The sequence below is a fragment of the Xiphophorus couchianus genome, chromosome 24 (genome assembly GCF_001444195.1).
Source record: "Xiphophorus couchianus chromosome 24, X_couchianus-1.0, whole genome shotgun sequence".
Taxonomy (NCBI): Eukaryota; Metazoa; Chordata; class Actinopteri; order Cyprinodontiformes; family Poeciliidae; genus Xiphophorus; species Xiphophorus couchianus.
In genome coordinates, this window is record NC_040251.1 from 17,167,193 (window position 1) to 17,194,644 (window position 27,452).

Here is a 27,452-nt window from a genome sequence, read left to right on the forward strand (position 1 = left end):
GACCCGTTACTTTACTCCTCTCAGCCATTAGCCACCCCCACTGCTTTAAATAACTCTTATTGTACCGCAAACCTCCCCCGCCACCAAACTGTTTCTATCAAGCCCTGGGAAAAGTCCTATAGCTGTGAAAAAAAGAAAAAAAACAGCATGAGATGTATGATGGAGGAAAAAAAAATGATATTCACTCCCCGTCGGGGAATCGAACCCCGGTCTCCCGCGTGACAGGCGGGGATACTCACCACTATACTAACGAGGAGATGATGTCAGGCCTTGAGTCCCACTGTTTTTAAGACCGGCGAGGTGAGTGTTAGACCTTCCAAGGGTTGTGCTTTCATTCAAAATGGTGTCCTTCCTGTTTATTTCACCATAGGACACTTATGGTGGACTCCGGCTATTTTTAAATTGTAGAAAATCCGGTACTGCTACCTTTTAGCTCCCTCAAGCTATTCCTACACATTTTCAAGTTCAGAGGACCCAAAGTGCTTTACACATTCACACGCTGACGGTAACAAGCTACACAGCTGCGCTCAGACTGACAGAGACAAGGCCGCCATGCACTGGTTCCACTGGACCACCGGTAGAATATGCAGATGAACGGAAATGAAATGTGTGTGTGTGTGTGTGAGAGAGAGAAATGAAACTTTCATGTGAGCATTGGTGGTTCAGTGGTAGAATTCTCGCCTGCCACGCGGGAGGCCCGGGTTCGATTCCCGGCCAATGCAGTCACTTTTTTTTTTTACTTGTATGAGCGGTGTTACATAAAAAGGTAGCGCATATGGTGTATGATGCAGATAAAAAAGGTAGCAGTCTCCCCGTCGGGGAATTGAACCCCGGTCTCCCGCGTGACAGGCGGGGATACTCACCACTATACTAACGAGGAGCTGCAAGAGACCCTCCACCTGGTGTTATCAGGTCCAGCTGAGGCAACCTAGAGGTTGAGTGGAGGTTTTGGAGTTACTAGTTACCAAAATATATTGTCATCTGAAGACTGATGGGCCGTAAAGAGACCAAAGCCCAGTCCTAACACCGTGGAACAACTTGTTTAGGGGTAGGCATGAATTCAGTAACTAACATGTATGGAAGTCAATAGCAAGTTACCAGTTTGGTGGAAGAACAAGAATGTGTGTGTCTGTACAAAGGCATGATGATGGATGTGTAAGCATTGGTGGTTCAGTGGTAGAATTCTCGCCTGCCACGCGGGAGGCCCGGGTTCGATTCCCGGCCAATGCAACAACTTTTTTTTTTTACTTGTATTTAGAGGTGTTGTATAAAATGGTAGAGCATATGGTGTATGATACAGATAAAAATGGTAGCAGTCTCCCCGTCGGGGAATTGAACCCCGGTCTCCCGCGTGACAGGCGGGGATACTCACCACTATACTAACGAGGAGCTGCAAGAGACCCTCCACCTGGTGTTATCAGGTCCAGCTGAGGCAACCTAGAAGGCCATGAACCAGGATTATGCAGACATCATTCATCAAGCTGTCATGAATCTCAACATCTTGATTCAATCAACCAAACGTATGTGAAACATGAGGCAAAGCTCCTGAATACAAACTCATGAAATGCAACCTGCAGCTTTAATTCTGTCGAGAACATCGTTTTTAGTAGTTAACTGTCTCCCCTTTCAGCAAAGCGTAAGCGTTGACTCGAAACAGTCTGTTAATGGGGTTATATTTATACTTGAATGAAGAACGAGAAGATGCTACTTCAGTTCTTTCTTCAAACAACGATCGCTCCAAACAGACCCGGACAAGCTAGAATCGTGAGGTTAATTCTATCTCCTGACGAAACAGGTTCACTGGTAATCAACAGGAAACCACCGATTCCTTTCTTGTCAAGAGTATTCACTGATGTAGATATTTATTTTTTAACCTTTCACCATCGTTCACCCATTATTGCTTCTGACCCTCCGTATGTGCTAACGTGTTCTTTTTCATTTACAATTTAAAAATTCTTGATTGATTTTTGCAAAGCCATGGCATTACTGTGTGTTTCAGTTGTGATTATTCACATATTTCGAGCTGTACCTTCGACAGTTGCCATCGGTGAGTACAACATCAATATGTAAGTTATAATCTTTAATATTTAACGTAAAGATATATTTTAAGATTGGTTTTTTTAGCAAAACAATACGAGGTTTGAGTTGGCTTCATAACAACTGAAGAGAATTTTTTTTTAACACCTTAAGCATCTTTAATCTCCTCTCGCTAAACGTAAAACCTGCAGCAACCAGCCACGGTGTCTTTTTAGACTCTCTAGAATGGCTAATAATTTATAATAACTGTAGCAGTTATTTTGTGGGGAAAAATCAGTTGAATTTCCAAAACAGTGTTTTGAAAGCTATTTTGACAAAATATTCATACATTTATTAAGTTTAAGTGGAATAACTAAGACAGGACTGAACTGAAATAAAACACAATCAGGACTGTTTACAATTTTCCTGAAGGAACACAGAATAATCATAAAACTAGATTCAGTTAATCAAACCCCAGAACAACTAAAAAACCACACAGGACCTGATGATTAGAGGCGTTTACTCTAATCATACATGACGCTTTATTTCTTCTGAGTCAGAAGTAAATAAACTAAAAGTAAAATAGATCTGGAAAGAAGATATGACAGAAAGTGTTTAACATGTTAAAGAAAAATTTTCCTGTTTTTCATTCACAGCTGATTTGATCTACAAAAAAGTAGGCGACTCAGTTGCCCTGTCGCCAGGTCAGAGTTTTAATATCATCAGCAGCGTAACGTGGAAGCACAAAACGGACCGCGCCCTGCAGTGGTTCGGCGGGAACATTGCTTGTTACAGAGATTTTAAAGGCAAGTTCACCTGTGATTGAGCCATAAAGTGTTGTAAAACTCTGCAGATTCATTTTTGCATAATCTCTTTTTCTGCATTCTGCCTCCAGGTCGCTGTGACTTGGACTTAGAAAGTGGAAGTTTGATCATCAACAATCTGACGCTAGATGACAGCGGCAGCTACACATTTGACATCAACAACAGAGTTCTTGACAAAAAGGAGCTCCGGGTTATCAGTAAGTTTCAGCAAATTTGTTTGGTTTTCACCTGAATGCAGTTGATGGTAATCTGTTGGTGTTTCTGTCAGAACCGGTTCCAAAACCCACAATATCCGTAGACTGCAACAACGAGAAGACCGTCTGTAATCTCACCTGTGACGCCAACATCTCCTCTGAGTTTGGACCCGTCACATATAAATGGGAGACAGGAGACACAGAGTTGTCCAACGACAAGGAGCTGAGCTTAACAACGGTACAAACACAAAATGATCCAAATGTTCAAGCCAGGATGTAACCTAGTTGTCGACATAAATCACATTTAAGATTATAGAATGAATATAAATTACAACTTCACCACTTTTGAGCTGTTTTTCATTTGTTTCTTAGGACAATAAGGAGATCTCCTTCTCCTGTATGTTGGGAAACCCCATTAGCAGCAACTTCAGTGAAGACGTATCAAACCCTGTGAGTGGGGGTGAGTTAAAACACACATCCATACCATCAACAGTGTTTCTCCCTCGCTCCATATTCATGTAAAGAACATTGTAGATCCAAAAACTATTTTGTTTCAGAAAAGTTTGTTTTAAACTACCTATCTGCAGTAAAACAAAAAAGTTATTGATGCTTTGCACATTGTTAATATTTTTATTTCTTTGTTCTAAAATGCCCTGAAACTCAGTGTAAACTTTACTGTAAACAGTGTGGTTTGCTAATTTGATTTTCCTTTTTTTTGCAGAACATTTTAAATATGCTGCTTTGGCTGTAAAGCTCCTGATTATAGCAGGGATTCTGGTTGGGACTGGGCTCTTTGCTGCATGGAAAAAACGTAAGAATCCACAAAAATGTTCAATATTCTCACTTTTTTATGCTTTATTTAGTTACTGGAAGTAAACATTGGCTTTTACTGTTCATTTCAGATTAGCTTTATTGTGTAAATATCAATAATAGCTAACAGAAGAATATAGTTTATTAAAGTTTACCAAACTGGCAAATGCAAACTTCATATTAGGAAATGATTTAACATTAACTGCTTGTTTAAAAGTTACAACTTTTTTGTTTGTATCAAAATAAGGAAAGAAAATCTTAAACATTTGCATTTAAATTACAGGAAGACTTTGTGCCATGGTCGGAGTTGGTGAGTGTTTTACAATTTTAGCAACTTTAGTTTTATTTTTCAGACTTTTTAGATATTTAACAATTTCTTTCAAAGAGCTTCATTGGCCTAAAATACAAACTTATAAAAAAAAAAGCATATTTTCACTGTATGTCACCTAAATGGGTAACAATAGGTTTCACTGAACCAGGAAGTGCCTCGCTCCCTCAACCTGCCGGCCGCCTTAAATCTGCTTCTGTTCTCAGACATGTCGCACATTGACTCACCTGCTGAAGAGTTGGATCTGAAGCAGCTCACATCTCCTCCGTCATCAGTGGAGGACTATGAAAACGATGAAGATGAAGAGAACTTCATGGTCCATCTTGACGAAGACCCTCCCTGGGCTCCACAGAATTATTTAGACAAAGGTTTGTGTTGTTAAGGTGTTTAGATCCACCTTAAATAACTCAGGTTGTTTAGTACAGAGGTTCTTTTGATGCCATTGCCTCCCAAAGAGCATCAGCTTCTGCAAACCCACCGATAATATTACAAAATATGTAAAGAAACAATAACTTTTAGAATGTTTTTATTCACTATTCATTAATTGTTACATGACATTTGGCATAAATATTGCCTCATACCTTTAGTTCTGTGGTGGAAAAATTTATTTTTGGGTAGTATATTATGACTTCCACCAATTTTTCATCAAATTCCCTCAATTCATTATAAGAAAATGTGTAATATTTCACATTAATCACATCAAATTTAACTTTATTCCCACAGTTCTTATGCTTTTTGAATTGATATCCTATAAACATTTAAAAAATGATGGGATTTAATTTCTCCTTTATTTTTGTTCTCTCCACGTTGAAAATCTCTGGTTTAGAGGTTTAGAGATTCCTGTCTTTTTAAATACCTCATCTGATTGAAGCTTTTCTCTGATTGGTCAAAAATGATCTAATTACAGGTAAATGTGTCCCTTCAGCTTCTAATTCCAAGTCAAAAAAAGCAATGTTGAAATATTACATTTCAAAATTAATATATTGTATCTGCAGATCAGCCGTGCCACCAAATTTACACCACAAGCATAATTGTTTTTGAGACATTAAACTACAGGAATTTATGTAATCCGGTGTCAGAAAGAGGTTCCATACCTCTACAACAAATTATCAATATAATGTAGGAGCTTTAATGACATTACAGTTTGGTATAATTGTCTTTATTCTTGTTTTGTTTCCTCAGTGGTGGCCATTTACAGCTACAGCGGTAGCAAAGACTATGAGCTCTCCTTCCAGCAGGGGGCGATCATCTACGTCATCAAAATGAGCCATGACGGCTGGTTTGACGGCGTGATGAACGGGAGCGCCGGCCTCTTTCCTGGCAACCACGTGGAGTCCATCATTCACTAGGCAACTGAGCCTAAACAATAACACATCTCAGTCAACTTTAATATCATAAAGTTAATTTATTTCAGTAAATTAGTGAAAAATATTGATTCATTACACCTGTGATTATTTTCCAAATATGACTTTTTTTTCTTTTTAAAGGTTGGCTTTGTATTTTATTATTGAATGTTTCTTATTATCTCTTAATTACCGATATAAAGTCTGATTTTTATATTCTGTCTCTTATAAAAGAAACTTTGGTCTCAATAAATTTTTACTTTGCTAAATAAAGGTTGAAGAACAAACTATGTTCTCTACTAGAATACCATTTAACACTCAATAACTATCACACAAGTGGTACCTGAAACATTACTTTGTATTAAAAAAGTAAAAATACCAAACAAGAGGGAAAAAAAACAAGTTGGTGGTTAACATCAGTCTCTATACGTCAAATAAAAAACAATAAATAACCCTAAACAAACTACAGAGCAATCCTTCCAGTTAACAGTTGTAAAATTAAACACTGAAAATGTTAAAACATGGCAAAATTATACACAAAACCATGTATATAAGTATATTGGCCTAATATATGTGCTAATGCTTAATATTGGAAGATAGCTACAGAAAAGGGGATGAGCTTCCTGTTGCTTGTTACTATGGTAACCACCAACTGTCAAGAGAAGCAACAGTTTCATTTAACTGATGAGTGAGCGCAGTGCGTTGTGTTATCCTGTTGGCTTTGTGTGAACAGAGATACTTAAGGTATTTTTGTGTTTATTTTTCTGCGTTTGCCAGTTATTTATCCAAACCTGGGTTGTTGCATGGTTCTTCCATTTACCAAAATGTTTTCTTAATTTGCACAGATTCATGTTTTCATAGTGTATGATTGAAGTATGTGTGTTTTATTTCTGCTGATATTCATTACCAGAGTTATTACTCAAAGTTATGTTTTTGGTACTTTTCATTTTAGGATCATGTCTGTTTTCCGGACTTTCTTTGCGGTTCTCCTTGTTTATTTAATGGTGCAGAAGAGTTGTGGTGAGTATAAATATGGAATATATTGTTTTATTTGGTTCGGTTTTCGTGTAAATAAAAACCTAAAAGTGGACATGATAAAGAAACAGGGAAAAGTTTGCAGGAAGAAGTAAAAAAGTTCTGGTTTTTCATTCACAGCTATTGTGGTCTACGCAAAAGTTGGTGACTCGGTTGTCCTACATCCAGGTCGGAGTTTTGATAACATCACTTCCATTAGCTGGGGGCATGAAATGAGCCCTGTCTTGGAGTGGTTTGGACAGGACATTATTCCTTCCAAATGTTATAAAGGTAAATTAACCTGTGATTGAGCTGTAAAGACTCATTGATGTGATGTCTTTATTTGGATTCTGCTTCCAGGTCGCAGTGATGTGGCGAAAACAACAGGAAGTCTGATCATCCACAACCTGACAGTCAAGGACACCGGCGGCTACACACCTCAGATTAACACCTTGACTCTTAACCCAGTGGTACTCAAGGTCATCGGTGAGTTCAGCAGGTTTAACTGACCTTTGTTGGTTTTAATCTGAATCCAGCGGACGGTAATCTGTAGGTGTTTCTGTCAGAACCGGTCCCAAAACCGATGGTGTTCTTAAAATGCAACGTTAGGCGAACCCTCTGTGACCTCACCTGTAAAGCCAACACCAGTTCTCAGTTTGGACCCGTCACGTATAAATGGGAAGCAGGAAACAAGGTGGTGTCCACTGATAATCAGCTGAGCTTAACAGAGGTATGTTTTAAGACGGATCCATTTGTCTGGGGAGAAATGCTTCTAAGAACTCGATGGAACCATGATGGGCTGGTTTAGAGCTGTTTTCCATTTGCTTTGTAGAAAGATCTAAGTCGTGCTTACACCTGCAAGGTGAAAAACCCTGTTAGCACCTCGACCAGCGATGAGGTGGCTGCCCCTGCTGATAAAGGTGAGCTGCAGATATTAAATATTAAAACTGAACCTAAACACATTGTTGCTAACAGTTTATTTTCCCTTTTTTTGACTGATGTAGTTCCAATAATTAACTCTGTAATTCCAGGGTTTCATCCTGCAGCAGTGGCGGTACCAGTTGTGCTTGTAGTCCTGGTTCTGGTTGTGGTTGGTGGCTATGTTAAGCACAGGAAAGGTGAGAATTATTATATTGTCTCATGTTACATTTCTTCCCATTTTTGGACAAAAACAAGGAAATCTTATCCTTCCTACTGTAAAAAGGGTTTGTGTTTGTTTTGGTGGGTCCATACGTTTACTTTTCACGTATAGCTTTGAATTTTGTTGAAAAACAAACATTTCCTTTTCAGTTGGCAGTAATTTAATCAGAAAACGCAGCTGAATGTGTCATTATGAAGATTTTCTCTTTATTAAAATGTGTAAACTAATGCCTGCACATTTTATATATCGCAAACATCGCAATATCAATGTGCACAATATTTATGTTGCTAAGGACTGTTTGGAGTGCAGTAATTGTCGGTTTATTTTTTTCATGCTGATGGTATCTTTAACCACTTGGTTACCAAAAATGCCAAAGGTCACGCAGAGAAGAAAGTGCAGACTGGAAGGATGAAACTAGACATATTCAGCACCTGATTGTGTCAATGACATATTTAGCAGTAGCATCGCCTTCACAAAGTTTTCCTAAGCGTGCCGCCTTGGTGTAAATACAAACTCAGCTGTATTTTACAGGCTTTATAATAATAACCTTTGTTCTACTGCGATTAAATAGTGGTCATTACATGCCTTCTTTTTTACTTTTACAGAGCAAAAACAAGCACAGAATGTTGAAGAAGCCATTGATGAGACGTCTGCTATGAGCCTGAAAGCCGTGAGGAGAAATGGTAAGATTAGATCATTTAAAGTCTGGATTCATCCCTCATTTCTTTACACTTTAATCGAAAGCAGACAGACGTCCTGGTTGTCCTCTAGAGCCGCCTCAACCAACATAACACCATATTTCTCCAGTTTACTCAACAGTAATTTATGACTTGTAGTGTCAAATGCTTTGTTTGCTCCCACAGCATCTTCCTACTTATCAATCACATTAGCTAAATCTTCTAATAGTTGGTGTACAGCCGTTGGAGTCGACCTTTATAGCTCTAATTTCCATGAAATTGTCAAGTCGTTGCTGAAACTATTTTTCTACAGTGAGAAAAAAACTGAGAGATGAGATAAATTGTTCTCTTAATGGAGAACTGATGTTTATTGCCACTCTTACACGATGGAATGGCTTGTTTTGTTTACATTTTACATAGAAATAGATCCATTTGAAAGGATATAACTTCAAATATCAATTCAGTCAGATATCAACGCGTAAAAGAAACGCAGTTGAACTCACATTTTCATCTCTGTTGCAGGAATAAGTTTGGAAAGTATTGAAAGTACTGGGTGAGTTACCAGATCTTTTATAAAAACCTTTGCCAAGATAGCTTGAACTTTAACCTCTGTGCCAAGTGTACATGCAGTAAGTAGAGGAAGAAAACCTTGGATTATAAATGAGGATCTGCAGGTTGTGGAGAATCATGTAGAAACTACAACTGCTGATGGAGACTTTTGTTTTGGAATATAAATTTTGTTTTTACATGTTCAGAAAACCAAAGAGAAAACAGCAGTTTGTTCTTTACAACACATAGAAATTTATTTGCAATAAGTTGAATTTCCCTCTTTTGTTTCTGGTGTGGTGACAGATTGGTCTCACCTGCATTGAGGAAGACAAACTCCCAAGAAGGAAGCCTTCATCTCCATGATGATGAAGAACAATGGCTGCATGACGACCAGGAACTTCAGAAACAAAGCCTGGAGCTTCAAATTCTCACAAACGTCTAAATTCATCACAGACGTATTGAATCGAGCAAAGCATCTTTTGAGCGTTTTCTTTGTAACCTCACAACAAACAAAATACAATAGTAGTAGTTTCTGTTGGTTGTTAAGTAACAACAATACCTTTACGCCTCAAAGAATGCAGTACCGACTGCATCCCCCAGGGGCGCTGCAGCCAAACCGAGCAGCATCACTTCAAGGCTAAAACATGAAAAATATTCTTCCTTTCAGTTTATTTATTTGGACTATTTTGCATATTCTGAGGTTTTTTTCTCCAACAAAAGTCGGTTTTCTTGGATAAAACAGGCAGAAAAACAAAGACTCTATCTGTAAAAGAAAAATATACATATTTAATTTAAGTTTTGTAAAATGTACCATTTGGACACAAAAATGTAAGAAGGGTATAATCAATTTAATGGTGCCTCAAGAGTCCTTAAATTCTCATTGCAAGTGTTAACATGGTAAACGATGCATTTCCCCTTGAGAATCAGTAAAGTATATTTTATTGTGCTCTATTATAGGTATAGTTCTGATTAATGATCATTTAATTTCAAGACTAATTATGGATTTTTTTAATTCTGAAGTTGAGCCAGTATTGACTTGCAGGTTTCAAAGCACAGCTATACACACACACACACACACACACACACACACACCCACACACACACACACACACACACACACCCACAGGCATAATGTAAATATTACAAATACCGAGAAAACACAAGACAGACTAGCACACACACACGCAACAATATTCAAGGCCAGGCTTTACGGTGAACCTGTGACTCAAAAGAAAAGTCTCTGCTGGTGCAGCGTGTTCTGTTAACTACGGTGGCCCTGAGGTGCAAACCACTACAGCAACATGGAAAGCACAATTACAAATTACAAAAGCACTACAACATTAACGAAAGCACTTCATTAACGAAACGGAAGAGGTATGTCCCAGTGGGAGACCTGAGAAATCGCTGATTGGACTACAGCTCGCTTTTGAACCGGAAGTTACTCTGGTGTGCTTCGTAAATGAGTCTTTAGTGAACACATACTAACTGACACTTCCTGGTTGGTCCGGAGAATGTCCAGTATCACCTCATATGTACAGTACAGACCAACAGTTTGGACACATCTTTTAATTCAATGAGTTTCCTTTATTTTCATGACTATTGACATTGTAGATTCACACTGAAGGCATCAAAACTATGAATAACACATGTGGAAATATGCACTAAACAAAAAAGTGTAAAACAACTGAAAATAGCCCTTATATTCTAGTTTCTTCAAAGTAGCAACCTTTTGCTGTGATTACTGCTTTGCACACACTCTGCATTTTCTTGATTGGCTTCAAGAGGTCGTCACCTGAAATGGTTTTCACTTCATAGGTCAACCTGCCCTGTCAGGTTAATAAGTGGGATTTCTTGCCTTATTTTAAACAGTCATGAAAATAAAGAAAACCCTTTGAATTAGAAGGTGTGTCTAAACTTTTGGTCTGTATGTCCTGACTCAAAATACTCTCGAATAGCAGTAGCAAGGTTTGGATCACTGAGAACATCCATGTTTTTAAAAATCACGTTAAAACCAGAATAACTTCCGGTTAAAAAGTAAAAACAAGCTGTAGTCCGATCAGCGATGTCTTACGTAAACCACTGGGACATACCTCTTCCGTTGTGTTAATGCTCTTCGTTAATGTTGTATTGCTTTTGTAATTCATAATTGTGCTTGCTTATTGCAAAATTACACACGAAACCCAGTGGATAATTAAATCTGTCTAATATAATGCTGGGGAAGAAAACACAGAACTGATCCTGATTCGCTCCATGGTTACTGGTTGTTATGGTAACCACCAACTTTCAAGAGCAACATAACTGACAGGAGGGCAGCGCAGTGCCAGAAACAGTTAGTATGGCTATGTTGTCTTTTTTGCTTCTTTTTCATATATATATATATATATATATATATATATATATATATATATATATCTGTTCAGACTGTTTGAAAACTTAAAAGTGTTTTTGTTTTCTTTTATCTACATTTGTAAGTTATAACGAGTAATGTGAGTCATTTATTTGAAGCTGGTTAGTCGTTCATTGTTACTTTTCATTCTTCCACTTAAAGAAATGTTTTCTTTAATTTATTAATACTTACTCATCTTTTTATTATGTATGATTGAAAGATGCGTCAGATGGCTGTGCGTTTTATTTAGACTGTTTTCCTGCTTTTTAGCTTTTTAGACAGTAGAAGTTGATCTTCGTGTTCAATAAGCAGTTGGAGTTGATAGCACCAAGTAAACAACAAAAGATAGAAGTGAAAGCATAAAACTACAGGTTCGCTGACCTCTGACCTGAAACACAGAGGTAGGTGGTTCTGTTTGGACTCAACCTCACATGGATAAATGTTCAGTAGAAAGAAATCCTTTCAGCAACAGTCAGGAGGTTTGCTGTGATAAAATCAACCTTTAATGGATTATAATAATAGGAGTGTTTTGTTTTTCAGACAAGAGAAAATGTACAAAAAGCTGGAAAACTTAAATGTATCTTTGCTTGTTTTGCAGGTTTTCTTATAAAAATACCCTTTTAATCATTTGTACCTAATGGTTTTAATAGACGTTTCATTCTTGAGTGTCCAAAAATGAAAACAAATGAATGCAAAAGCAATTTCAAATATTTAATTTGTCATTTATTTTAAGAAGAAATTAATCTTAGCCAACTTTGTTGAAAAATTAGACAAATAGCGGACTGTTTATTGAAAGAGGAAAGAACAGCACACCTAACAGGACAGCTCTTTATTTATTTTATTGTATTTTTTCTACTTGTTTAATATTCAAATTTTCAGAGATGCTCAATAATTTGTAAGCAATCATCGTCAAGCCAAGTAGAATTAAACACTTGAATTACGTGATGAATATGTCTGATGTTTCACCTTTTGAAATATTTTTCTGAATCATCTCCAAAAATCTGTAAGTTAGCATCACATATTTACACACTTTGCTTTTCACCTTGCCTTTCTAACTTCATTATTTCTCTCTCCACACAGCTTAAACGCCTCATCTGCTGCTGACACTCATCACCAGTATTATTAGTCGACGTGTTTTTGGTCTCGGTATTTTTCATGTTAGGATCATGTTGGCTTTCTGGACTGTTTCTGCTGTGCTCCTTCTTTTCTTCACGCAGGACAGAGGCAGTGGTGAGTGTAAATAGTGATTTTATTGTTTTATTTGGTTGCATTTCTGATTGGTAGACATAGAAAGGAGATAATTACAGAATACAATATATTTTATTATTACTACTTATATGCTGATAGCTACTCCATCCAAAATGTTATAAGAATGCACATGGATTAATTTCTAAATAAATTGGTCCAGAGAGAAATTAGACGGACAATCAGAGTTGGACATTGTACAACCTGATAGCTACAGGGATTATCTCACTTTTTAGTGCCATTTTTGTAATTAACCTGTAAACTTGAAACTTTATACACTTTATATTTTTTAAGGTTTCAAAAAGACCACAAATATCGCAATTACTTAAATTTTAAAAAGGGAATGCATACAATATTGACCATGCTCTAAAATTACCTTTCCTTTCCCCTTGGAGAAAAAAGGGTCGACTTGCATGATATCGAATTTGCATCTGCAGATCATAAGTATCTGCAGGCTAGAAGAGTTTTTATGATGATACCTAAAGAAAAAATGAAAAATAGATATGATCAAAACATTAAAACTGCTCAGAAACAGGAAAGAGTTCACAGGAAGTAATAAAAATGTTTTTGTTTTTCATTCACAGCTCGTCTGATCTACGCAAAAGTTGGTGACTTTGTTGTCCTGCATCCAGGTCAGACCTTTGATTCCATATTGGCCGTAACCTGGAAGCACAACATGAACAACATCATGGAGTGGTCTGGAGCCGGTACAACTTGTTTAAGAGGTTTTATTGGTAAGTTCTCGTGTGATTGCCTCATCATAAAACCTGAAACCCTGCAGATTCATTCATGCCTGATGCCTGTGTTTGGATCCTGCCTCCAGGCCGCTGTGGTTTTGACAAATCAACTGGAAGTTTGATCATCAACCATCTGACAGTAGAGGACACTGGCAACTACAACGCTGAGATTGACGGCAAGATTCTTGATCAGATAGAGCTCTGGGTTATCAGTGAGTTCAGCAGGTTTGACTGAGTTTTGTTGGTTTTAATCTGAGTCCAGTTGATGCTAATCTGTTGGTGTTTCTGTCAGTACCGGTCCCAAAACCCACAGTGTCCATAGAATGCAACAAGGATAAGAGCCACTGTAACCTCACCTGTAAAGCCAACATCACTTCTCATTTTGGACCCGTCATGTATAGATGGGAAGCAGGGGGCAAGCTGCTGTCCAATAAAATGAAGCTGATGTTAACAAAGGTATGTTTTAAGATGCAGCCGAGCCTCTGAGTAGAAACGATTTTCAGAACTCGGGATGAACCCATGATGCTCCTTTTGCTTCTTAGAATAACATGGAGTACTCCTATGTCTGCACGTTGCTAAACCCCTTTAGCAACTCGTCCAGTGATAAGGTGACTTACCCCGTTAGCCCTAAAGGTGAGCTGCAAATATTTCTATCTGTGTCCTTTTTAAAAGGTCTGGTTGTAATCAGTTGTGGATATTAAAACTGAACCCCAAAACATTGTTACTCAGTTTATTCATGATTTAACAACAAATATAATTACTTTTATACTATACTACTATATTTTTTTTCATTTGACAGTTGCATTTTGTTTTTAATTTTGGTTCTGATGGTGTTCACATTATGACTTTAATGCCACATGTCAAAAATGATTAAGTACGCATGTTAGTACCAACAGCTCTGGTGTTGGACTGTGTTACAGTCTGTAACTGGTGAACTGGTGAACTGGTGAATGGTTTAGTTTCAATAACTAACGCTGTAATTTCAGGGATTCATCCTGCAGCACTGGCTGTACCAGTTGTGGTTGTGGTCCTGGCTCTGGTTGCGATTGGTGGCTATATTAGGCACAAGAAAGGTAAGAGTTCACTAAAACATGAAGCAGTTGCTGTCCTGTGTTACTTTAACGTCTCACCATGTTACATTTGTTCCTAATTTTAATACTGAATCATTATAATTATTTAATGATTTTAGATAATATCGTCTTTGCAATATTATCACATTAGTGTAAACACAAACTCAGCTGTATTTTATAAGCTTTATAATAATAATCTTCCTTTGCTGTAATTAAAGAACCACGGTGGCCATAACATTCCTTTTCTTCATTTTTATAGAGCAAAAACAAGCACAGAATGTTGAAGAAGCCATTGATGAGACGTCTGCTATGAGCCTGAAAGCCGTGACGGAAAGTGGTAAGATTAGATCATTTAAAGTCTGGATTCATCCCTCATTTCTTTACACTTTAATCGAAAGCAGACAGACGTCCTGGTTGTCCTCTAGAGCCGCCTCAACCAACATAACACCATATTTCTCCAGTTTACTCAACAGTAATTTATGACTTGTAGTGTCAAATGCTTTGTTTGCTCCCACAGCATCTTCCTACTTATCAATCACATTAGCTAAATCTTCTAATAGTTGGTGTACAGCCGTTGGAGTCGACCTTTATAGCTCTAATTTCCATGAAATTGTCAAGTCGTTGCTGAAACTATTTTTCTACAGTGAGAAAAAAACTGAGAGATGAGATAAATTGTTCTCTTAATGGAGAACTGATGTTTATTGCCACTCTTACACGATGGAATGGCTTGTTTTGTTTACATTTTACATAGAAATAGATCCATTTGAAAGGATATAACTTCAAATATCAATTCAGTCAGATATCAACGCGTAAAAGAAACGCAGTTGAACTCACATTTTCATCTCTGTTGCAGGAATAAGTTTGGAAAGTATTGAAAGTACTGGGTGAGTTACCAGATCTTCTATAAAAACCTTTGCCAAGATAGCTTGAACTTTAACCTCTGTGCCAAGTGTACATGCAGTAAGTAGAGGAAGAAAACCTTGGATTATAAATGAGGATCTGCAGGTTGTGGGGAATCATGTAGAAACTACAACTGCTGATGGAGACTTTTGTTTTGGAATATAAATTTTGTTTTTACATGTCCAGAAAACTTTTTAATAAGAGAAAATCAAACTGCAGTGAACAGCTCTTTACAATACACAAAATTTACTTGCAATATCTTTCTCTTTTGTTTGTGGTGTGGTGACAGAGTGTGCTCAGGTACAGTACGGAAGTTCAGCTCTGCACTAGAACATTATCTCCAAGATGAAGAAGAACAGTGGGTGCAGCACCATCCGGAGTACAGGAAGTTAAGCCGCGAGCTGCGGGAATTCCGGCTTCATAGAGACCTCTAAATTCATCACAGATGTACTGAATCAAGCAAAGCACCGCTTGACCTTTTTATTTTGCCACCTCTTAACAAACTAAATTCATTTTATTGGGATTTTGGAAGCAAAGTATTTTAGATCAATTATTTGTTACACCCCAAATCAACTTTTTCTGCTCATAAAGTCTCTAAACTGGTCCTCAAGGGTATTGTCTTTATGTTTCTGTGAAAATTGTTACATTTTTGTGTTTAATTCTGTAATATTAGGCCTCAGACAGTCTCAGTGCTGCCCTCTTCAGGTTGAACAGGGTAACAACTGTACAGCTTGGTTAGCGTTTGTGTCACACAGCACCATGTTTGGCTATAAAACCTTCTCACTCTATACTGTTACTGCAGCGTGAAAGGTGCTTTCACATGCCGTCAACATAGAAATCTAGAGTACAAAGTTCCCACAAGGCTGAAGTGGAAATGATCGGCGCCATCTTTGTAGGCAAGCACATACACATGACTTCAAGACCAGCAAAAAGAAAATATGTGGTGGACACTCTTGACTGATGTTTGACATGAACAAAATGGTTTGGTTGGAGTTTTATAAGGATCGTCTGGAGGCGGAGTCGTGCTTTCACAGGGACACAAGTTACACTTTTGAGCAACAATCCTCACATGACAGCAGTTGGTTAATAGGTACACAGTTGTGAAAAAGTTTAAAGTGATTAGATTTTGTTCACCTAAAATGCAACGGCAGACGGCGACAATATTAACCAGAAAACCAAGAGACCTATTTTAACTCTGGAGGAGCTGCAGAGATCCACAGCTCAGGTTGGAGAATCTATTCACCAGAGCTGGGCAGAAACTAGTTCCTTTTACTTAATTGTATTTACTTGTGTAACTTTAAGAGGAAAAACAGCTTAAAAATAGTTTTACTGCGCCACACTTTTTATTTTTAAATGAGTAATAGTATTATGTACTCTTACTTGGATAAAATTTCATTTCACTCTAACAACAACAAGTAAGTTGAGTGAAGAACAAGTTCTAACCAAAATTCTACCAGACACAAACCTACAATTTATGTCAAAGTGAGACCTCTTATTCATACACAAGCTTTGGCTTCTCTAATGCTAATTTCAAATTGCTGAGCTATTTGGAAATGAAGATATAATAAACACCAGACATAATCCTGAAAGTTCATATATAATACAAAAGTTTAATACATGCACTGCACAAAAAAAGACACTGTTTTTATCTCTGAAGTTAATTCAAGATAAAGTTTAGAGCACCATAATAAGTTAGATTTGTTAAATGCCAGAAAACATAATTTTCCCTGGCAATTTTTAGAGCTTTTTAAAAGAAGTTTACAAACATTTGGTCGGTATATAATTGTCTTTGTGAACTTGGGTCAAACCTGACCTGCTTGCAGTATTGTTATAAAGTTTCTTCTACCTAAATGTGTTCTTTTGTAATTATTTTATTTGTGTTATTTTTCTTTTTTCATTTTAGACTTTAAGATATATGAGGTATTTGTGCTGCTTCTAGATAAGAGAAGTGAGGTTACTTGCGCATGTGCGTTGTCATGGTTACTAATAAACAAACGTTGTAAATATCTTCACTGGTGATCGTGTCGCTGCTTGATGACAAGTTTTTTATTAACCTTTAACTCAATTGTTCATCAAAGAATAAACTGTAATGAGGTTCAGTGTGATAAAATCAACATCTAGTCCTGAATTTATGGAAGTTTGATTTAAAGACGAGCAAATGTACGGGAAGCTATTTGGTCAAAAAGCTAGAAAACAAAACTATTGAATGTTTAAAAAGGCCTTATGAGTACAGAATCTTTTTAATGACTACATAAATGTTATTATCATCTCAAATATTTTATTTATGTCACTTATTTTTAGAAAAAAAAAATACAAAATTTGTTGAAAATATTACAGACACTGAAACATGTGACTTAATTATATTAAACAGATTGGATGGGTTAAAAATTGGGATAACAATGATTGTTTTTCTTATAAGTACCAGTTTGTTTCAGTCCAGGTTCTTTTTTGTGATGCTCTGAAGCCGAGTTAAGGTGTACAGATAAATTCGAGCAATATTGCACATTTTAAGAGGTTTTAATTTCGACTTTAATGCAGAGAGGAGTTTTAAAATGTTTGATTTTGTTTATCTTAATTTTTTTTAAAGATGTCAAATCTGATTTTCATGATTTGTCATCAAACTTAACAAAAATAAACCACTGAGTTATATCACTCTGTGTGATGAATGTGTCAGATTTTTTAAAATGTATTTTCTAAAATATTAATTTGCTAATATTAGATTAATTTGTATTTGTTATTATTTTACTTAAACATCTCCAGAAATCTGTTGAATAAATCGCCGGAGTTCAACTTCACCTTTTCTACTGCGCCATCATTTTTCAGTTTCGCTTTCATTTTCTTTGGGCTAGGCTCATAAATGACTCGGTTCTTTTCGACTCGATCATTTTTCCTTTTTAACTTAATTATTTCTCTCTAAACTTAACTTAAACAGTTCACATCTGCTGCCGAGGCTCATTATCAGTGTTATTAGTCGAAGTTGTGTTTTTGGTCTCGGTATTTTTCGCTTTACGATCATGTTTGTTTTCCGGGTATTTTCCATTGTCCTCCTCGTCTGTTTCATGTTACAATGTGTCTTTGGTGAGTAAAAACATTAAATATCTTGTTTTATTTGGTTATTTTTCTGTTTCTTAAGCACTGCGCCGTGTAAATGTGTAAATACGTGACTTTTAATGGCATTTTTGTTAATAACCTAAAAACGCTTTTTAAAGGGTTCAAAAAAAGCAATTATCAGAAATATATGACTGATTTACAGAGTTACTTCAATTTAAATCACGAAAAACGTGAAATATCGGCGTCGAAATGCTACAATTTACTATGTGTTTTTGTTTGTTTTTTTACGTTTTGAGTATTTCCGGGTTGTTGAAACAGGGGGAGACAGCAGCCCTGCTAGATTTCAGTTCTGGTTCATCCATTTTATCTTTATTTAAATAGGTATTGTGGATATAATTTTAGCAAATTTAAGCATCTTAAATTTATATGGTAACAAACTGAAGTCTGACCTTAAATATAATGTTGAAAAACTGTTAAATGTGTGTTTTTGTTATTTGCATTACTAGAACAGTATTATTTTAATGTATGGTTTGATTAACATTACAAACCATAATTTATGATTGTGTTAAAAACGTTAAAAGTAGTGATTACTAACCTAACAATTCAAATATGTTAAACTTTGTAGTTTATTTAAAAACAAACTAATACTGAACAGAAAGATGAATGTAAAACAATATATGTTAGAATATTTCCAAACAATAATTTCTCTCTTGTATAATTTTAGTAAGTTACAGTATGTTTATTTCATTTTGGATATGAAATGTGTTTGGTTTTACAAACTTTCAGAAAGTATTTTGACTGTTTTCAGTTCAAATTGGTGAAGTTAAAAATAGTGTGAATAAAATTAGGGGGACAATAACACTTTTTAAATTTCAGGAAGGTTCTTAAAAAACCAATACGTATACCGAATGAACTCATCATAGCCGGCAAGGCTCTAATGAGTAGTATATGATTATTTTGTACCTATTTCAAACTGGAATGTACTACATCTGATGGATGACAATTATTATTTGAAGATTGAGTCAGTAAATCTGTTCAACTCAACCTTTTCAGCAATTGATCTACAAACTAAATAAAAAAATTTAGCTTTTTCAAAGCTTGTTAGACAAAATATGATGTAATATTTCATTTGAGTGAATCTGATGTAGTGATTTATAGTTGACTGCAACTTTTTAAAGGGTAATAAGTGAAAACTGTTTTGTATGGTAGCAGATTGAGTGTTAATTTATCAGCTTGTTATTGATAATATTTACAGATTAGCTCAGTTTATAAGTGAAAAGAAAAAACAAAAGTAGATTAGATCTTGAAAGCAGGGATGATAGAAAGGGATCAACATTTTAAAGCTGCTCAGAAGTAAACATTTTTTTGTTTTTCATTCACAGCTGTTTTGATGTATAAAAAAGTTGGTGGCTCAGTTGTCCTGGATTCAGGTCATAAGTCTGGTCCCCTCACTAGTGTAACCTGGAAGCACCAAGCGGACCTCGCCTTGGAGTGGTTCGGATCCGATATTACTTGCTACAGAACCTTTAAAGGTAAGTTCACTTGTGATTGAGCCATAAAGTGTTGTAAACTCCTTCAGATTCATTCATGCATGATGTCTTTATTTGTATTTTCCCTCCAGGTCGATGTAATTTGGACAAAACAACTGGAAGTTTCACCATCACAAATCTGATTCTAGAGGACGGCGGCAAATACACACCTGAGATTAACAGCGTGGTTGGTGGCACGATGGAACTTAAAGTTATCAGTGAGTTCATCAGGTTTGACTCAGGTTTGTTGGGTTTGATGTGAATCCAATTGATTGGAATCTGTTGGTGTTCCTGTCAGAACCGGTCCCAAAACCCAAAGTGTCCACGGCCTGCAATACTGAGAAGACCGTCTGTAATCTCACCTGTGACGCCAACATCTCCTCTGAGTTTGGACCCGTCACATATAAATGGAAAACAGGAGACACAGAGTTGTCCAACAAGGAGGAGCTGAGCTTAACAACGGTATGTTTTAAGATGGAGCCGAACCTCTTCGTAGGAACCTTGTAAGAACTCAGGATGAAACCATGATTTATTTAGGTGGTTAAGAACTATTCTACATTTGCATCTTAGAAAAACGAGGAGCCCTCCTTCTTCTGTGTGCTGGGAAACCCTGTTAGCGACTCAGCCAGTGACGAGTTCTCTAACCCTATTAGCAAAGGTGAGCTACAAATATTTCTGTCCATCCTTTCTCTTGCCAAAATGTTCTTATTCACCTTTTGACATCAGTCCACAAACTTCACTGTGATTAATTGGGATTTTTTGCGATGCAGTGCTTTGAAAAAGTATTTTCCCCCAACAGATTTAAATTATTCAAATCATAGAACAACTTCAACATAACCTGAATAAATCCAACAGCAGATTTGAAATGAGAAGTAGAGTCAAAATATTCAATATCTTGATAAATTTTAATATCACCACAACCCTGTGATCAAGGTAATAAACTTATCCAAACCAACTTGACTCTGTTAAAGGGAGCAAAATTCACCTTTTGCACATTTTTGTGCTTCAATTTGGGTCTCAACTGATTCTAAAAACAGCCCAAGTGCTTATAAAAATCACCCAGCTGTATTAGGGGAAAATTAGCCGTTTCAAAAACCTTCTAATGTAACATCACAAATTAGCAGGCATTGTCCTTTACCTAGCAACCCCAACAGAGTTCCGCCTGTTACCTAGCAACCCCAACAGAGTTCCGCCCATTACCTAGAAACCCCAACAGAGTTCCGCCTGTTACCTAGCAACCCCAACAGAGTTCCGTCCATTCCCTAGCAACCCAAACTGAGCCCCATCATGTTTACCATCCGGAAACCACTTGCTGCATTCTTGTTTGTTGTGCAGGAGGCTCCACTTCTGCTATTCAAAGATGTATGGTTGTATAATTGCGTATCGGTTTGCTGCCGTTTTCACGTTTGAGTGTAAACATTGAGTTTACCATAACTGACATCAAGAGTTTGTGATAAGTGACGACGAGTCTTTAAAGTTACTTAATCTTAATTCAAACACTTTAGAGGGTTTTCCAGAAGTTGTCCTGACCTTTGACCTCTTCGGTAGAGGACATTTTAAATCAGTTTTTGTTTATTGTTAAGTTATGAACTCTGACCTTTCCAGGCACATAGTGCCATTTATACCACATTGACAATAAGAAGGTGATGGTCTGTGTCTCTGGTGAACTCTGAATGATTTAGTTTTAATAATTAATTCTTTTTTTATTTCAGAGTCTAATATTGCATTGGTGACTATCCTGGTTATTCTTAGTTTCCTCTTGATTGGGCTTATTGCTGTTGCCTTTGTGATGTACAAAAGAGGTAAGAATGCATTAAACATTCAAGTTACTGTTCTGTATTAATATAGTGTCTCATTATGTTACATTTATTCCTCCCTTTGAACAAAAACAAAGAAATATTTGGCAGCAGAGTGTTTGTTAGTTAATCAGTCATCAGGAGGGAAAGTTTCTTGGAGGTTCTGGGATAAATCTGTCATAATAGAAGTCAACATCAACTTAATTGTTAATTTCTACATGTTCCAGGCTTACAGAGGAACCAAAAATATGTTTCTCTTTGTCCTAGAGAGAAAGCACAACTGATAAAGACATTTCCTCACACTAAACAGTGAAACTGCACAACAGATAATTAAACACACTTCCTGAAAAGCTAATTCACAGGAGCGTTACGAACAGCAAAATCTGTTGAAAGATCATAAATAGCGCTAGAAGTTGTTGTGTTGCTGATCTGTGGGCATCATTGATGAACTTCCTGTTGTAAAAATTGTTTGTGTTTATCTGTTTCACTTTATTCAAGTATCAGCCAGCAGGTTTTGGTTTGTTTACATTGAACCTAGAAATGACAGTGGAATTATGTTGCTTATAAAAATGTCTTTAAGCCTGAACTAAATGGCAAACATTAAATATTTAACACTAATGACTGTTTTCCATTACAATTTCAGATCCCAGAGTGAGGACAATGTGTAAGTTATTAAATCTGTTCTAAATGATGCATAATGCACATATGACTGATTGTGAAAATCTAATAAATGTATTTCTCTTTAATACAGGGCCTTTTAAGTATTTTTCAAAGAGTAAGTTAAAAGTTTTCTAACATCTATCTAATCTCGATGGTTTAGCACAATTTAAGCTGGAAGTAATGAGTATTTAAGGAAAAATGTTGTTTTTTAAAATATTTTGTCACTTCACTGCTTCAACCTTCAATGTATTTTATTGGATTTGTACAGTTAAAGCCAGATATTTATTTAGTCTATAAACAGAAGCAGAACCATGTTTTTCTCACTGCCTGACAATAAATCAGACCAAATAATTCCTGTTATATATCAGCTAGGATTACCAAAATTATTTCAATGTAATAAATAAAGAGTAGGCAAGTTTCTTTTATTTACCTTTTTAACATTTCAATGTTCTGTGCTGCGATGGCTACTCCAAAACATTTACCTTGTTTTCCTTAAGCCACAACTAATTTATCTGGAAGACTCACTTGTGTTCAGGCTTTCACTTCCTGACTGCTTCAATATTTTTAGCATCATCTCAAGTCATTTCCTTCCTGAATAGTTAAATATCTGGGCAATCCCAGGAGGTTTATACCAGAATGTAAAAGGCAGAATAAATGGAGAACAGCTCCACTGGTCCTACTATCATCATCATATCATAAAGATATTTATTATCTTCTTCTCTAACAGATCAAGATAATGTTGCACATGGAACAGGTAAGTCTGAATCCAGCAGGACACAGTCATGGTTAAGACTGTTGACTGGACACCAGGTGATGTTAACACTAAACCATTACTGTCCAAGCACAGTAATGGAAAGTTGAGTGGCAGGAAAAACTGGTTGGAAAAGGTGCAAAAGTAGCAGAAATGACAGGAATTGAGAAACTAAAATAAGTTTTAGAGAGTTTAACAATGATTGACGTTTAGTTTTTCAAAGGCAATTTTTAAGATATGATGCAGTAATTAAAGCAAAAGGAGCCCTGACCAAGTATTGACATGCTTATGATGTCAATACTTGACATCATAAGCATTCTTACACAGACATGTTTGGGTTTGGTAGGAAGACATTGTTGTTTTTTTTATAAAAATGAATCTATATAATCTTATTTGACCTGAATTACTGCAACAAATAGACAATTAACATTTATTATCTTCTTCTCTAACAGATGAAGTTGGAGTAGCTGAAGAAGGTAAGTTAGTGAATCTTCTGTTTGCTGTTTAAGAGAATATTTCCCCATTTTAGGCATTTCATAAATATCTAATTTCCAGTCGTATTTCAATAGATATAATTAATACAGAAAATATTATGATGTTTTAATATCTGTGCCATTAATAGTTTGTGTTTTATCTAACAGGGCAAAGTTTGCTGACACTTCCTCAACCCCCAGTTGGTAATTATGATACTTTTTTTCTCCTTGTGCTTGTTTTTAAAGAAATTGGCTGTTCATAGAAATTTATCCAAGCATAGCGATGGAATGTTTAGTGGAAGGAAAAACTTTCAGGAATTGAGAAGCGAATGAGTTGATGTTTAGTGGTCCAGAGCCATCTTTTCAGATATGATGTAAAAGGAGCCCTGACAATAATCTGTGAAACATGTAGACATGCTTTTAAGTAGGAATACATTTATTTATTAAACTCATTTTTAATACATAGTTATTATTTATTCTTAGCTGAGTTTTTTCTGGGGTCAGAAAGTATTTAATAATAAACTCTAGTAAAATTAAATCTATAAAATGAGATTAACTGAATTATTGAAACAAATTAATATTTCAATAATTCAATTTTCAGCTGGTTTCATAAGATTTTCAAACTATTTAATAATTTGTCAACTATACTAAATGTTATTTTCTCATCAGTTGACAGTAATTTCATCAGAAACCTCAGTTGAGTGTGTAATCTTATTAATCAAAAGGTGTAAATACAAACTTAGCTTTGTTCTGCAGATGTTATCAAAATAATTATCCTTTCACTGTGACTGAAGAAGCATCATAGTCATTTCACTTTGAGATGAATGAACAAAAATATTCAACTTTTGCACAATATTGTCATGTTTTTATGTCTCTGCTTTACATGTTTTTGGTTTTACTAAAACAAATATAATTTATTTTTCCAATTTTACAGAGAATAAATCAAAGGGTAAAGAAGCGCTCAATGGGGATGTTAAAGTGAACAAAGATGGTGAGTAAAACTTGATAAGATTATTTCACTCAGAGTAACGTGCAAAGGTTTAGAGTAAACCATCATTTCTTCATATTTTAATACAAACAGACTGATTGAAAAACTATCCTAGACACAAAGGATTGTGATGCAGAGCATGAAGCATAAACCAGTTTAAACTGGATCTGAAGCCACTTCATTTCCAGCAGCCGATTCTAAAGACAACTCAGCTTGAGAAAGAGAAAAAGCTCTTAGATTTTAACATTTGGAGCAAATTTATCACAGATATTATATAACCACAAATGGTCCGGATGTGTCACTCATAGTTTGTGTCTTATTGACAGGAATAAACAATATAAATCATACAGTTGGTAAATAATTTTTTGTTGTTGTTTGAATGTCCTGAGATCTTTATTAATCAGAGTGAAGCTAACACTTTCACTAACAGTTTCGACAGAGCAGCAGCAGCAGCAGCAGCTGCAGGATCCACCAACAGAACAAGTCAGTGACAAACAAGCAGAACCAGGACAGAGCTTCGAATCTGAGGAAACCGAACCGACCGCTGAAGGACCTGGTGAGATGTTTGTTTTGTTTGTTACTTTATTTAGGCAGAAAGTTTATAACCATGTGGAAAAAAGTCAATTTATCCACTTCAGTATAAAGTCTTTATGTCCAGAGGAGTTCAGATGGTTTATGCTAATGCTAACAATCACCAACCCAGACATGCTGCCCACCAAAATGACCTGGAGAAACTCAGATATTTAACTCTTGCTGTGCCATCTCCCCATTGATGCAGAAAAGCAACAGAAAATGAGTTCAGAACACAGTTTATGGATAAGTCAGATTATTTCTATGTGGTTCTTCTATTTTTTAAATATAATGTTAACATATTTTATCAGAAAAGTCAAAAGACTCGACCTGTGATCCACCTGCTGACACTGAACAAGGTGATAATGTTCTGTAATGTCTGAGTCGTTGACAGGCAGAGAGCAGCTTATAGGTTTTCTAACGTTAATCTATTATTGTTATTATTATATTTGTTTGTTAAAGTATAGTGTTGCACTGATTTACATGTGTTAATAATTCTTCTATCTTTCTGCAGAGATTGTATCACCACCGAAGCCGAGACGTGCAGTAACGCCTGGCACAGATTCAGCAGAAAGCTGAAACTCTCTTCATCTGTGTGCGTCTGCTGTTACCTGGTCCGTTCTGGGAGGATGTGATGCTCCTTACGGCTGTTTGAAGCTAATATTTCAAATGTTGCATCTGACTGACAGAAGTGACAGCAACAAGGTCCAGCTGGTGGATAGTATGTCTGAGATTTGGAGGGATGAACTTAGAAGAGAACCAAGACTGCCTGACTCTCATCATGTTCAAGAACAATAACTTATGAGATTTATTTTTAAAAGTTTTATCTCTTCCAGATTTGGACTATTTTAGACCATGAGTTGGATATATCAGTGTTTCTCCAGCATATCTGAACCTTTCTTGAGGTTTTTATTGTTGTACAGAATCTGGATTTGTTGTTTTGTACACTTATCTATTTAATTGCCTTCGCTGTGTATTTTTCCTCATTTTCATTCCAAAACACTGATCTGAACTTCATGAGAAATCAAGACCAGTTTGAGGATCTAGAATGTGGTGCTGCTGGGTTGGATTTTAGTTCGTTTTAGTTTAAATTAGCTTTTTTACTTTAGATTTGTAAATGATGGCAGAAAACTGAGATGCACTTGAATTCCTGCAGAATGTGTCCGACTCCCTTTGATGGAGTTTTACTCCAATTATTCATCTGTGCCATCATAAACAATAGACGAAGATACTAAAGAGACAATCAAACATGCTTTAAAACTACATATAAATATTTTTACATGTAAATCTATTTATAAGCTCCTTTCATTTGGATGTTTTTCCAGTGTGGGAGCTGAATTCACTGTGTTCCCACTAGAAGGCAGCATTCCTCTTGTTACCGCTGAAATCTGGTTTTAGTAGGAAAAAATGTTAGAATTAAATAAAAGCATTTACTGTAAATATATTTTACACTCATTGATGTACAGTTTGGTTAATACAATTATTTATTTACCACCAAAATACTTTTTCTTCTAGATGATAATCTTGTGACTTTTAAACGAGTCAAAATGAAAAGACAGCTGTTTGTATCCTGGTAAAGCAGGTATATGTTGCCTTTTCTTGTAATATATGTTTTCTCCTGAATGAATAGAGACAGACTGAGTCTCTAAAAATTGATATATTTAAATTTCCTTATTAATGATATTAATGAATTCCACAATAAAAGGCAAACATGAAATATAGACGGTATCCAAAATGAAAGGGAGGCGAAAACCTACCCTGCTTTCCTGTTTCCCCCCCTTCCATCAATATTCTGCCTCGTTAAGAGCTCATTTTTTTGTTTGCTCATTTTTATGTTATTTTATGAGCAGGGCCTGATTAACACTTAGCTGTTCCCTGGGCAACAATATTCAAGGGTCACATCATCATCACCCCAAGGATCACCACAATTTGGCAAAATACAGAATAGTTTTAAACAACTATTTTATAGTAATAGTTTACTATATATTACTGTGCAGTTGGCAGCACTGTTGCCTTGCAGCAAGAAGGTCCTGGGTTTGATTCCTGGGGTCTTGCTCCATAGAGTTTGCATGTTCTCCCTGTGCATGGTGTTGTTGCGCAACACCCCCCCCCTCCTTTCTGTCTCTACTCTCTCACTCTCGTACTTCCTCTTCTGAGAGGGGAGATGTGCTACCAGCTCTCCGTCTAACGGGTCCGTTGAGTTTCCTAAATCTGCTGGGATTTACCCTGTCCAGAACCGAAGTAAACTCTGTTTAAGCTGGTTTCGAGAAACGATTCGCCTGGTTATCTGACGGCCTACATCCAGGTGTCCCACCCTTCTTCCCCCTGTGAATTAGCCAGACTGAGCAGCCTACAGCCAACTAGTTTCACAGAGCACACCTGTTAACGGTCGCTCGTTCT

At 36.3% G+C, this 27,452-nt stretch overlaps 4 protein-coding genes and 5 non-coding genes across 14 annotated transcripts in view; 5 read left to right on the plus strand and 4 right to left on the minus strand.

Annotated features, from left to right (window-relative positions):
• Positions 1–27,452, minus strand: part of LOC114140903 (uncharacterized) — a 1,158,965-nt gene that overhangs the window by 964,961 nt on the left and 166,552 nt on the right.
• On the minus strand, positions 185–256 carry trnad-guc (transfer RNA aspartic acid (anticodon GUC)). Its single transcript has one exon. It is a non-coding gene; the product is annotated as a tRNA-Asp (tRNA).
• Positions 652–722, plus strand: trnag-gcc (transfer RNA glycine (anticodon GCC)). The gene has a single exon. It is a non-coding gene; the product is annotated as a tRNA-Gly (tRNA).
• Positions 809–880, minus strand: trnad-guc (transfer RNA aspartic acid (anticodon GUC)). Its single transcript has one exon. It is a non-coding gene; the product is annotated as a tRNA-Asp (tRNA).
• Positions 1,160–1,230, plus strand: trnag-gcc (transfer RNA glycine (anticodon GCC)). The gene has a single exon. It is a non-coding gene; the product is annotated as a tRNA-Gly (tRNA).
• On the minus strand, positions 1,318–1,389 carry trnad-guc (transfer RNA aspartic acid (anticodon GUC)). The gene has a single exon. It is a non-coding gene; the product is annotated as a tRNA-Asp (tRNA).
• On the plus strand, positions 6,147–9,847 carry LOC114140924 (SLAM family member 9-like). 3 transcript variants are annotated; one of them, XM_028011264.1, is made up of 10 exons: positions 6,147–6,259; positions 6,468–6,535; positions 6,671–6,820; positions 6,890–7,015; positions 7,096–7,259; positions 7,362–7,449; positions 7,561–7,647; positions 8,276–8,353; positions 8,870–8,900; positions 9,200–9,667. In XM_028011264.1, the coding sequence occupies exons 2-10, from the start codon at positions 6,472–6,474 to the stop codon at positions 9,336–9,338; spliced, it is 927 nt and encodes a 308-aa protein (XP_027867065.1). In that variant the 5' UTR covers positions 6,147–6,259; positions 6,468–6,471; the 3' UTR covers positions 9,339–9,667. The 3 variants fall into 3 exon arrangements, with proteins under 3 accessions (XP_027867065.1, XP_027867066.1, XP_027867067.1); XM_028011265.1 differs by having other exon boundaries at positions 6,671–6,718; XM_028011266.1 differs by lacking the exon at positions 8,870–8,900 and having other exon boundaries at positions 9,200–9,847.
• LOC114140923 (lymphocyte function-associated antigen 3) lies at positions 11,012–16,859 on the plus strand. Of its 3 annotated transcripts, none has more exons than XM_028011262.1 (11): positions 11,012–11,225; positions 11,553–11,683; positions 12,363–12,512; positions 13,160–13,261; positions 13,351–13,476; positions 13,557–13,720; positions 13,807–13,897; positions 14,251–14,337; positions 14,594–14,671; positions 15,188–15,218; positions 15,524–16,859. In XM_028011262.1, the coding sequence occupies exons 3-11, from the start codon at positions 12,449–12,451 to the stop codon at positions 15,666–15,668; spliced, it is 888 nt and encodes a 295-aa protein (XP_027867063.1). In that variant the 5' UTR covers positions 11,012–11,225; positions 11,553–11,683; positions 12,363–12,448; the 3' UTR covers positions 15,669–16,859. The 3 variants fall into 3 exon arrangements, with proteins under 3 accessions (XP_027867063.1, XP_027867064.1, XP_027867062.1); XM_028011261.1 differs by having other exon boundaries at positions 11,023–11,225; positions 13,112–13,261; XM_028011263.1 differs by lacking the exon at positions 15,188–15,218 and having other exon boundaries at positions 11,020–11,225; positions 13,112–13,261.
• Positions 18,052–26,511, plus strand: LOC114140921 (SLAM family member 8-like). Of its 2 annotated transcripts, none has more exons than XM_028011257.1 (14): positions 18,052–18,312; positions 19,668–19,817; positions 19,907–20,032; positions 20,113–20,276; positions 20,385–20,472; positions 21,527–21,616; positions 22,254–22,274; positions 22,362–22,385; positions 22,998–23,024; positions 23,474–23,497; positions 23,663–23,698; positions 24,429–24,485; positions 24,913–25,038; positions 25,567–26,511. In XM_028011257.1, exons 1-14 carry the CDS (start codon positions 18,249–18,251, stop codon positions 25,629–25,631), a joined length of 1,062 nt encoding a protein of 353 aa, XP_027867058.1. In that variant the 5' UTR covers positions 18,052–18,248; the 3' UTR covers positions 25,632–26,511. The 2 variants fall into 2 exon arrangements, with proteins under 2 accessions (XP_027867058.1, XP_027867059.1); XM_028011258.1 differs by lacking the exon at positions 25,567–26,511 and adding an exon at positions 25,364–25,455.

Bases quoted from the DNA above. Each gene is read 5' to 3' on its own strand.
- LOC114140924 (XM_028011264.1), top strand. From the start codon at position 6,472: ATGTCTGTTTTCCGGACTTTCTTTGCGGTTCTCCTTGTTTATTTAATG. The intron at 6,536-6,670 runs GTGAGTATAAAT...TTTCATTCACAG, and splicing joins AATGGTGCAGAAGAGTTGTG to CTATTGTGGTCTACGCAAAA. The intron at 7,648-8,275 runs GTGAGAATTATT...TTACTTTTACAG, and splicing joins CTATGTTAAGCACAGGAAAG to AGCAAAAACAAGCACAGAAT.
- LOC114140921 (XM_028011257.1), top strand. From the start codon at position 18,249: ATGTTTGTTTTCCGGGTATTTTCCATTGTCCTCCTCGTCTGTTTCATG. The intron at 20,033-20,112 runs GTGAGTTCATCA...TGTTCCTGTCAG, and splicing joins GATGGAACTTAAAGTTATCA to AACCGGTCCCAAAACCCAAA. The intron at 23,699-24,428 runs GTAATTATGATA...CCAATTTTACAG, and splicing joins ACTTCCTCAACCCCCAGTTG to AGAATAAATCAAAGGGTAAA.
- LOC114140923 (XM_028011261.1), top strand. From the start codon at position 12,449: ATGTTGGCTTTCTGGACTGTTTCTGCTGTGCTCCTTCTTTTCTTCACG. The intron at 13,477-13,556 runs GTGAGTTCAGCA...TGTTTCTGTCAG, and splicing joins GATAGAGCTCTGGGTTATCA to TACCGGTCCCAAAACCCACA. The intron at 13,898-14,250 runs GTGAGCTGCAAA...CTGTAATTTCAG, and splicing joins TTACCCCGTTAGCCCTAAAG to GGATTCATCCTGCAGCACTG.